At 45.1% G+C, this 11,438-nt stretch overlaps 1 protein-coding gene across 1 annotated transcript in view; it reads right to left on the minus strand.

The window, feature by feature from the left end:
* LOC115558993 (transcription initiation factor TFIID subunit 4) overlaps positions 1-11,423 on the minus strand; it is a 73,440-nt gene extending 62,017 nt beyond the window's left edge. Inside the window, exons 1-2 of the mRNA XM_030377578.1 lie at positions 9,876-11,423; positions 7,908-8,050 (exon numbers count right to left, since the gene is read on the minus strand). Coding sequence (XP_030233438.1) covers positions 7,908-8,050; positions 9,876-11,325 — 1,593 coding nt within the window. The 5' untranslated portion in view covers positions 11,326-11,423. The remainder of the gene's footprint in view (positions 1-7,907; positions 8,051-9,875) is intronic.
* Positions 11,424-11,438: the final 15 nt, after the last annotated feature.

An 11,438-nucleotide genomic window follows, 5' to 3' on the forward strand; every position in this document is an offset into this window, starting at 1 on the left:
CGCTGCCTGGAGCGAGCGCGGATTGTGGAAAGCATTCAGCGCTGCTGAATTTGCCCACATGGAACACAGAGGCTTCCTCAAGATAAACAATACATTATTGATCCCCATTCTCCCCCATATCCCTATTATATTCCCCTGAATAAACATGGGCCTGTTCTTAAAAACGACAACCTAAAACTGACTCCAACTGAAACCGAAAGAAAACGTTTGCGAAATTGAAAACTCTATCGCTAACTATTATAACCCGACATTGGAATTAAAAAGAATTAAGTTAAATATGGCGACAAGCGGCGACTTCTGATTTCAGTGATCTACTAGCTCGTCTATCTTCTTTTCCATGTGGAGGGGCATTACAAAAGCAGGAGATGAGAGGGTGGAGAACTACAGACAAGGTGCTCTCACAGGGTGGAGTGCAGAGGCCGAGGAGGAAGAAGAGGAGGAGGAGGAGGAGGAAGAGGTAGAGGTGGAGGTCTGTAGGGCGGGGCTGGAAGGAGAAGGAGATGGCGCCACCTTGGCTGGGGCCAGGAGACATTGTTGCCGGGTGGTCTGGGAGGAAGACTGCAGGAGAGAGAGCGAGAGAGAGCGAGAGAGAGCGAGAGAGAGAGAGAGGAGAAGGAGAGAGAGAGGAGAAGGAGAGAGAGAGAGGAGAAGGAGAGAGAGAGGGAGGAAGGAAGATAAAAAGGAAAGGAGGGGGAGAGAGATAATGTGGTTCAAAAAGGGGGAGTGTACCCCGGAGGGAGGAGGAAAGAGCGGGAAAAAATGAAGCATTCATTCTCTAAGCAAGAAGAAGGAAGAGGAGCAAGACAGGTAAGTAACAGAGGTGAAGGACAGCTCAATTTGGCCGGCAGAGACAGAGAGACGGAATGAGGGATAGAGAGAGAGAGAGAGAGAGAGAGAGAGAAGAGAGTAGGAGAGGAGAGAGAGAGGAGAGAGTAGAGAGAGAGAGAGGAGAGAGAGCAGAAGAAGAAGAAGCTGTAGAGGACCTTGAAAAGAGCTTACAACATGCCCAGTAGCAACACGGGATAAACTGACGACAAGAGCACACCAGGTGGCAGCCTAAAGTGGAGGAAGTGGAGGAAGGAGGACAGAAACAGCTGCGTGTTTGTGTGTGCTTGTGTGCGCATGTGTTTGTGCGTCGCATGCACTATTGTGTGTGAGTGTGCCTTTTGTGCGTATGCATGTGAGTGTGTGCCTCTTGTGCATATGTGTATGTATGTGTGCGTGTGTGCGTGCGTGAGTGTGCATGCATACATGCGTTGCGTGTGTGTGTACATGTGAGAGACTAGGCAGGAACCCCTCTTCGTTTCAGAGGGGTCACAGAGAGAGGATACTTGCTCATGCCGGGTATCTGAGTGGATAAAACACATCCAATATGCCTGGGTGAGCCCAAGGCTGCATGGAATTACACAGTCTTCTCCAGTGGTCATTTTATGCTATTCATTACAGAAATAATTGAGATATAAGATTAGGATGGTTCAGATATGAGGTCTTAAGTTCAAAATGGTTAGGTGAGGTAAGGGTGAGGTATTGGGTTGGAGAGGGTTGAAGCGTAGGGAGGTGCTTGATGCGGGTACGGGAAGCATAATCTCGGTAGTGCAGTGCATCATGGGAATAACCACAGGAAGAGTCTGTGCGGTTGCACCGAGTTAGGACCACGTGAGCTCAGCGCGGTGCCACAGAAAGGGTTTTTTGCACCTTCCTCTGCAACCCACCTGAATAATATATTTTATTTAACATTTAGCTGAATTTCACTGAAAGTTGGGTTTGAGATTCCACACAGCGACACACAGAAACTATACACACATACACAGACACACACACACAGACACAGACACATACAGACACACAAACACATACAGATACACACGCACAAACGCATACTGATACTGACACAGACAGACACCAACACACACACAGACAGACACATACATGCAGACCCACACACACACACACACACAAATAAACACACAATAGAGGCCACATCCGTGGCAAAGAGTAAAAGTATGAGAGGAGTGAACCTCCTCTCCAAGTTTTGTAGGTTCCACCAAAAAAAAGTAGAGGAGGAAGAGGAAGAGAGGGGGAGGGTGTGGGGGGAGGGGTAAGGAGCCTCAGGGTGCAACACTCCAAGAGGGATGCCTCTCTCTCTCTCTCTCTCTCTCTCTCTCTCTCTCTCTCTCTCTCTCTCTCTCCTCTCTCCTCTCTCTCTCTCTCTCTCTCTCTCTCTCTCTCTCTCTCTCCTCCTCTCTCTCTCTCTCTCTCTCTCTCGCTCAACCCTGTTAGCTTTTTAAAATAATCAAGCAGTTGGATGATGAATGATTTAACAGGTATGGAAGGAAGGAGGCAGCGCTGAGCCCCTCTGGGCTCGCGGGGAGAGTGACAGGCCGATGGAGGGGCTCAGCTCTGGGAATAAACAAGACCCCCCCTCCCTCTACCCCGACCCACCCCCCTCCCCCACAAGCCACACACACACCCCCCTTTCATTTCCTGCTCGTGCTCTTCCTGTCGGATGGCATCGCCGCCGCCGCCACCGCCCGCTCCGGGTTGATGTTGTCACGGTTTACTGTGACACTGAGAGGCGCAGACACCCGTTTGACTCGCTCTGGGAGGGGGGGGGGGGTCGGGAGGGTTGGGGGGGGTTTGGGGGGGATACCGGACGGACGGATAGCACGATGGCTAGCTTGATTAGCTGCTCATCGATCGGCAGTCATGCAGGGTGAACAGCGAACCTGCTTCTGCGGTGAACAACCGAACATGTCGTTGTTTGGCAAACTGTCACCATTCTAGTGAGTGTGGTTGTATATGTATGTGTGTATCAGGGGTTTTTATTGAAGTAGGCACACTTTATCTAATTAGACACTGAGCAAGATGGCTGACACCCATAGAGTAAAGCAAACTCTTAACTACAGGCCACATAGAAAACAGCCTAGGTTTGAAGGATGTGCAATTAGAGTACATCATTCTTGTTAATTAAATGTACATATAATGGAAGACACAAGTTACGTAAATTGAATGGATCGGAATGTGTCTTATTTTCTTATTATTTACTTTAATTATCACTTTACTATTACACAGACACAAGTTTATAAGAATCAGACATCAAACTTTCTCCCATTTTCAAACAACACCTCGTTACTTGGACCGTATCACTGAAGGTAGACAAAGTCAACAGCGACCTCTACTGGCTGTTATATGTCTACAAAGGAAATGCTTTTATGGGTTATTTATTTACATCCAAATATAATAAATGGAGATTCCTGGATTTTGGTTGGTGATGACAGCTGAACTAATCTTAAATTTCATTACAAATGTAATTTATCCAATCCAATCATTAACCCTCAAATCCTGAAGGATAAATCCTATTCCTCCTTTGTACATATCCGTGATTATTACCTGCTTTACCTGCTAATGCTTTATGTATGGGAAATGTTCTCAGAAATACATGTCATATTTCGCAAGAATTAAATAGGCTATGTATCAAAATAAAACAAGCATTGATGTTTAAGTCAGAATATTTACCATGTGGAGCCAGAACCAAACCGTTTTTAAGGAAATCAATATATTTATTATTACTAATATGTAGCCCTGATTATAAACTAGTAATTTTACATTTTAATGCGAACCCAATGCCAAACAAGAACTAAAGCAGCTGCTACGTTTTTAACACTCAACCATTTGAAGCGGCCAAGTTAACCAAAATATAGTGAAACGTGCCCTCTGGTGCACATGTTGTGTCGTGCAATCCCTAAAATGTCTTCAACAACTACCCCTTTATCACAGCACGAAACACAGAAAGCTGTCAAGCACCAAGCCTCAAACAGAGGATGCCTTGATGATTGGTAGTCAGCCACCATAGCATTCAATTGCTAAACTCTACCAAACATATTATTATTATCAAATTCATAACTATCGTTGTCAGTGATTTTGCTTTCATAGTCCAGCTGTTGTTTTTTTTTATTTGCTCATACAGCACTTTAACTCCATTTTGTTTTTTCTACTGTTGAGGGGAAAAACGGTCTGTCTAGTTACTGGACCAGATGAAATGAGACGGAGAGGTAATAAAGTCTGTCGGCACGAGGACCTTGGATTTATTAAGTAAAGTGGCAACGGTTATACAGAGTCATAAAGCGTGAGAGATCGAATATGTCTAAGTCCCTAATCAGCGCTGATGGTTCATCCAGAGCTTCGCCTCCGTGGAAGGTCTGCTTCAGAAGAAGGTGAAGAGTCCCTGTGTGATACAGTCTTATGCTGTATCCTCCTCTCGATGAGGTGTGTGCGTTTGAGGTGTGTGTGGTTCTGTGTGTTTTTGCTTGACCTTGGCTCTCAGGCCCTGGTATATGCATGGGTATCTCTTGTGTTCCTCCTAACGGGGGAGAGCTCTCAAAATGTCTCCTGTGTGATAAGTTAAAACGGGGGAGCGCCCCCCCGAAGTGTCTCCTGTGTGATAATTTAATGTGGCTCTCAGGCCCTGGTATGGGCAGGTGTATCTCTTGGTTCCTCCTAACGGGGGAGAGCTCTCAAAATGTCTCCTGTGTGATAAATTAATGTGGCTCTCCCGTTCTTGAGGATGACTGGTGCATTGTCTGAGTGTCTACCATTTGCCTGGATGGGGAAATGGGGCCTTCGGCTCCGTCCTTGACCTGACTATATTATCATGTTTGTGTTATGTGTTCGTTGGGTTAGAGCAAGAGTTGACTATATTGTAATGTGCCTGCCATGTGATGTGCTCATCAGGCTAGGGTAGGAGTTAGCTATATTTGTAATGTACATGTTGTACTCAGCAGGTTATTTTTCCCAACACTGTGTCTGCTTTAGATAAAAGTATCAGCTAAATTATTAAATGTTAATGTAATCTAAATGATTTCTAGCTACTCTAGGTTGTTTAGTAAGAGACCAGGGCCCCGTTTCCCGATAACGATGGATCTTCGCTCGTACGATCATTCTCCCGATGGATCTTGCGATCCATCGATAATTTCTTTGTCGCGTTTCCCGAAACTCCTCTTAACGTGAACGCGCATTCGCTGCACTCACGACGTCGTAGGATTGTAACTGTCTACTGACACGGTGCTGAAATGGGCTCCGTAGGAGAGGGAGACGCAGGAATGTCGCAGGAAAATTGTGTTAAAAAGGGTTAAAATATATCCCCATCAAGGACAACAGCAGAGTAGCCTACGAAAAAAATAGACTGCAATTATATGAATGCTAAAGACATTAAAACACAATTGATTAGGCTTAAACCGACATATATCAGTCCTAATCGTGAATGCACTGTGCGTTTCACGGCATTTTCCCCCCTGAAATAATTCCATATGACAAAAAATTAAAAAATAGCTTGTGTGACATTTATCTTAATGGGCTGATTTATGAAACATGCTTTGCGCAGCAAAGAGAGCCGACTTAATCTGATTCCGCATTAAGGGTTTCCTTGATTGATAATTTGATTGGCTATAAAAGCCCCCTCCGGAAATAGGGTAAGGTATGTATTGATGAGGAATACAACGAAAGCCCACCGTCTTGGCCCGGTGCAACGTTGAGCGCACGATCGGGAGGTGGAAGTGCGCTTTTAGATGCCTTCACAAGTCAGGCGGAGGGCTCCAGTTTTCGCCGGCCAAGTCATGCGCCGTGATATGTGTGACGGCTATGTTGTACAACATTGCAGCTAAGGCTGGGGTGGCATTGCTTGAACCGGAGGACGCTGAGGACGATGACGACGAGGAAGATCGGTGTGAGGACGGCCTCCCTCATAACTACGCGGCTGGTTTTCATGCGCGTCGAAGAGTGATTCTTGAGACTTTTTTTAACCCCCTCCACCCTCCACATGTCACTAAACATTCCCGTCAACGTGACAATCCCCACCATATCCAGCCTTTTGCCTGCTCCTTTGCTTGTTTTTATAATTTATTTTATTTCTTTATTTTTAATTTTTTTAATTTTATTTTATTGTTTACATTATTTTATGCTACGTTTTATGAGTAGCCTATGTGAGTCTGCACAAATCCCCCACTTTCTCTCACACATTTTGAGTGCCCTGCCTGCGCAAACATTTTCTGGACTGTCCCGTTTTATTTTGGCCATTTTAACATCTTTATTAATAAATTAATTAATAATCTTTATTAATTACCAAACTAAGAACATAAAGGCGCAATGAGTTTTAATAAAACGCATCCAATAGACGGAATGTCCGATGGTGACGTAACTGAGGCTATAGCTGACGATGCTCTTAGCGTCCTACGAGTAGGCCTACCTACGAGCACCCCTGGAGTAGGCCTACTCGTTAGCTACGAGCGTTTTCAAGACGTTCGTTCCCAACGATGCTTTCGGGAAACGCGGTGAAAACTCTACGATGCCCTTTCGACGCACTTCACGATCCACTTAGGCTAACGACGCTTTCGGGAAACGGGGCCCAGAGGGGTATTCAATCAACCAAGCTAAAGCCAAAGCCGGGCTTATTTCACCAAGCCTGGCTACTTTCAGCTAGAGTTGCGTTCCATTAACCTGGCTTAAGGGAATCTCCGCTAAGTAAACATGGCAATTTATCCGACCAAACTAACCTGGTCGGTACCAGGCTAAGTGTCAGACTTAATTGAGCGGTGTTTAAGATAAGTCCATCTGTCGGAAACAAGTTTACCATCAGAAGGTTCGGCCAAGCCTAATCCTCAAGATTTTGTCATAATTCTACATATATGAAGCACAAACAGCGGATATTTTAACTAAGGGTCTAAGATTAAATCATGCTAATAAAATAATTAAATGAATTGCTATCTATTGTTATCGTGGATATTTTCCCAACAATTTTTATCTAATCCTATGTATCCTGTCAATTTGTAAACTAGCAGTTGGTTGAGTGTCTAGCATTGGCCCCGTTTTTCGGGCGAAGCGAGTTCACGTCCTCAGTGCGTCCTTCAACTTTTATGCATTGGCTCATTTTTGGCGATTTTATTGCCAGGTGGCCCCCCTGTATTTATTAATGGTTACGGTGTTCCCTTTTTTTATTTATTATATGCTTGTACTCCTCATAGACCCCCACAAGCAACTTGTGTTCACCTCTGGAAAAGATCCCGCTCTGTCCTATTCGGTCATTTGATCCATGATATGACATTCACGGTTCTCAGGGCTGGTTACATATCTCGTGAGCGTGCGTAATCCACAATAACGTAAGCCTGGCTAGAACTAGCCTGAGCAAGGCGCGGCTGAACTACGTTGATGGAATGGCTTTAGCCTCGAGTGGAACTTGGTGTTAGTTCTAACCGGGCTTAATCAACTAAGTGCCGCTTTCGTTAGCGACTCTGATGGAGTACCCCTCTGGCTGTGTGGCCCACACAAGTGCTGCAGTTTGGAGTGGCTCCAATATTGATTCTTAGGCCCACCTAAAAGCGTCTGCTTAATGTAATCTATTCCACACCCGCGTGGTGACAGGTGGCGATAATTAGACTCCAATCAATTATTCAGTAGCTATTACTTCATTAATCAAAGAATGACAACAACAACCACAACAACAACAAAGAAACACGACACTGAAGGTTGGTGAGAGAGAAAAGATGCATCTCTAAATGGAGCATTAAAGGTGACATATTATACCACCAGGTGTGAGTGTGAGTAGCCGACAGCCGTTTTGAAAATATGCCTCTTCTCACAACACAAGTGGGCGTGTTCACCTTGATGTATGACGGATAGATGAGCAACGTTTGCTACAGTCCACTGGATAGGCTGGTAGACTGATCTATCCAGCACACATCTAGGCGGACACGCCCACTTATGATGTCAAAAGAGGCTGATTTTCCAAACGGCTTGTAACGGCTAATCACACTCACTCCTGGTGGTATAATAAATCACCTTTAAGGTAACGACTTGACAAGCGAACGCTGAACGAGGCGGAGCTGCTGCAGCAGGGGTCTGGCGATGGGTCCTACCTGAGGGCCGGGGGCTCTGAAGGAGGGCCCGGTTGTAGGCGTGGAGGGTCGCGGGGAGAGGTTGTTCTGAGCCTGGGCTTGTGCTAGCGCTTGCTGAGGGACCATCACAAGTTGTCCCAGCTCCGTCCGCACCAAGACCATCCCTGAGAAAAAGACACACAAGGGATTACTGCAACCACATATGAAGTGGCAAGGCGCCAGAGCAAAAAGACAATGTTCTTTACGATGAATTTCCCTGGGATTAGGTTTGAATGGGATGGAGAATATATTTGCATATATTTGCATGTCAAGTGCAAATATATGCCATTAAACAACTATATAAACATGTATTGGCTTGACTTTTTAACACATAGCAAACTGAACATGAGGCAGTAGGGCCCTAGTTCTTTCAAAATCCTGATAATAGAAGGGTTTTCTGAAGTTCACTTACACATTCTTTATCAAATTTAGATATAATTCAATGTTTTGCTTGCTTTGTTTATGTTTTGATTTAGTCTTCCAAACTTAAAACTACATATTAATGTAATCTAATATCAATACGAAACCCTTCTAATCCATGTGATTACTCTTAATACATTCCTCTTATATATATAGTGTGTTCGTAAAATCAAACTATATATATTAAAAGAAATATTAAATATTTTTTTAATTACCAAACTCATTTACTTTGAAGGTCTTATAAACCATCAACACCTTAAAAATATTGCGTGAAGGTTGTTGTGATATAGTGTTCCTGTCAGATAAAGTTAAAGAAAAAGTTGAAATGTATCAAATAAGAGCAGTTGATAATAATCAATACTCAAGGTAACTGTCACTGTAGGGCAAAATATGTTTACATAACAGCTGCAAAACAAAACATGGACTAAGCAAACATATTTGTGACACATTTAAAACTATATATATACTCAAGACTTTCACATTGAGGTAAAACATACTTGTACTTGATGACATCTAATGGTTCAAAGCAGTCATTGCATAATCGTGTATGCTAGAACTCATCTCAGTTATTGATAGTAACGTGACTCTACACATAGAATTCAACCACAGAAGGGAACAGACAGGGCTGCATGAGGATACAGCTAGAGGCTACCGTTTTAAAATATTTTTATAATTTTAAAAGAAACGCTTAAACATGAATTCTGAGCGGGAATGTCATACCAAACACAGAATTGAAGAGTACAGGTTTTTATTCAGGCGTTTTGTAAGAAGCCTCATATTGTTTCATTATATCTACTGATGTAGGTTCCCATTGGATATTCCTCTATAATGTATCTTGCATTGACAGAAACAATTGGCCCAGAACTTTATTACAATTTTAGATTATAATTTTCTGGACTTTTCTTTGCACTGACACTTAGCAGTGGATCAGTGCATTATGAAACTTGGGCTCATATTCTCTAGGTCAGTCAAACAAAGCTCTTGGTGATTATGAATTGTGGCAAATATAAGGATTCTTATTGTGTATCTTCATGCAAGCTGATTTCATAAATACTTTGAATGGAACTGCGTTCTGCTAGGAGATATAGCTCTAAAGACCTTCTAAGGATATAACGCCTTTCATTGACTAAATCAAAAGGTTTCAAACATTTAATACACATAATTGATTATTGTTGTTATTAGAACTGATACTTGTGACAAAATGCCGTGCTTTAGTATTCAGAGAAGCACTTTGATATGCCCCAATCATTGCCGTGGGATTGTCTCTGTAGTGTATGAAGCTGAGCAAGTCCAGTCTCTTAATAAGCAGGAATCATATACCTGCTGAATGCATTTATTGCAAATCCAAATAGCCTACAGAGATGGCAAGTTTTCTTAACACAAACGATTCCCCAGAAAATCAACCCCCTGTCTCCAACAACAACAAAAACACAAAGAAACGAACAACAATGATCACAACAACATTCTTCATCATGCCATTTTGGCATCTTTAACCCCTTGCGCTCCAGTCTCCGGCATGAAACACCTTACCCTGAGGAATGGTAAAGCCAGAGGGCAGCTGGATGGTCGTCTGCGGTTGAGGCGCCCTGACAATCAACTGTTGTGGAGCTACAATCCTTTGAGGAGGTGCAGTCAGCCCGGGACGGGGCTGACACTGTGCAGCAGGGGTGGCACCAACGGGTGCAGCCGAGGGAGCTGCCAGTCTGACCGTGTTCGTGTGCATGTTTGGTGCTGTCGTTTGCCCGCTCCCACTCAGAGTCGTCGCCACGCCGGCGGCACAGCCAGCCGCGGTGGTGAGGGAACTTAACGTGGCTGCTGTTGTTAACACAACAGAAGAAGAACAGGTGCTTATTACAGAACTCGTGTTGCATGATTGACTCGCCATGGCGGTTTTATGGTGAGACTCGTCTGTTTTGGAAACCGAAGTGTTAAGCGTCAACGCTGCGTTGTGGTTGAGCTGTACACCGGGGGAGGTGATGGGTCCTAAACGCGCCCCTTGCTGGACAAGAGCAGACACCGTGGTGCCGTTGCCATTCTGGGCTATGCTTGCCACGATATGATTGGGAAGTCTGTGCAGCGCTATGGTAGGCGTGCCCCGATCGAGAGCACCACACGACTGACCTGCTGCTGGCACGCTGCTGGCGTTAGACAAGGTAACAGTCGCGGGGGTTCTACTACATGATGCTGTCCCTGCTCTCAGAATAGGGTTTGCTGCACTTGTACACCCGGCTGCAGGGCTAGCGAGGTCGGACGCCGAGGCACCAGCGCTAGTCCGCCGCGTTGACACCGCTCCTCCGGTTAAACTCTTGATCCGAGCGGACGCGCTCCTCTTTGACGCGACGGTGGCGCGTTTCCTCGGAGGATTAGTGGGTCTCGTGCCACCACTCGGAGATAAAGCGGTTACCATGGGACCCGGAGCCGCGGTGCTGATGCTGATTCGAGACGGTGCCAAAGTTGACAGAGCGGAGGCGTTCGATGTTGTGATTGATGTATCACGGGGAGGCGAGCCGCTGCTGGCGTTTGCTTTCTGGTCGGCGACAACAGTGACAGAAGCCTCGTCCAGCGGTGGCGGAGAGCTCGGTGGGGATGCTCGGACGGGTTTCTCCGAGCTGATGCCTTTACAGTGGGTCCCCGGGTGCACGCCAGCTTTATGTCGCCCTCCTTGTTGTTGTTGTTGTTGTTGTTCTAGTGTTGTGGTGCCCACTCGAGCTGGTAACGTTTTCCCCAAGTGATGGTTCGTGTTGCCAGCTGAGCCGTTGCCTCTGTTCTCCAGAAGTGTGTGTCCCTCTGTGTCGGCTTGGCTGTCGGCTAGTTGTGACTCCAGAGATCCCACCAAATCGCTCACTGCTTTCTCGTCCACCTCTGAAAAGAGCATATCTTCCAGGGGGTCTGAGGCGCCCGCCATCTCTGATCGAGGATTGCTGTACAAAAAAAAAAAAAAAAAACATTTTGTACATTGCGCGTGCGTGTTACTATGCATTGTGGGAATGAATCTGACGTCATGAAATAAAAAAAAAATGATATTTTGGTAACATCTCGGAGGTTTTTTTTGTTTTTTTAACGCGAACTATAATCCCTCCAACAGACACAACA

The sequence above is a fragment of the Gadus morhua genome, chromosome 14 (assembly GCF_902167405.1).
Source record: "Gadus morhua chromosome 14, gadMor3.0, whole genome shotgun sequence".
Taxonomy (NCBI): domain Eukaryota; kingdom Metazoa; phylum Chordata; class Actinopteri; order Gadiformes; family Gadidae; genus Gadus; species Gadus morhua.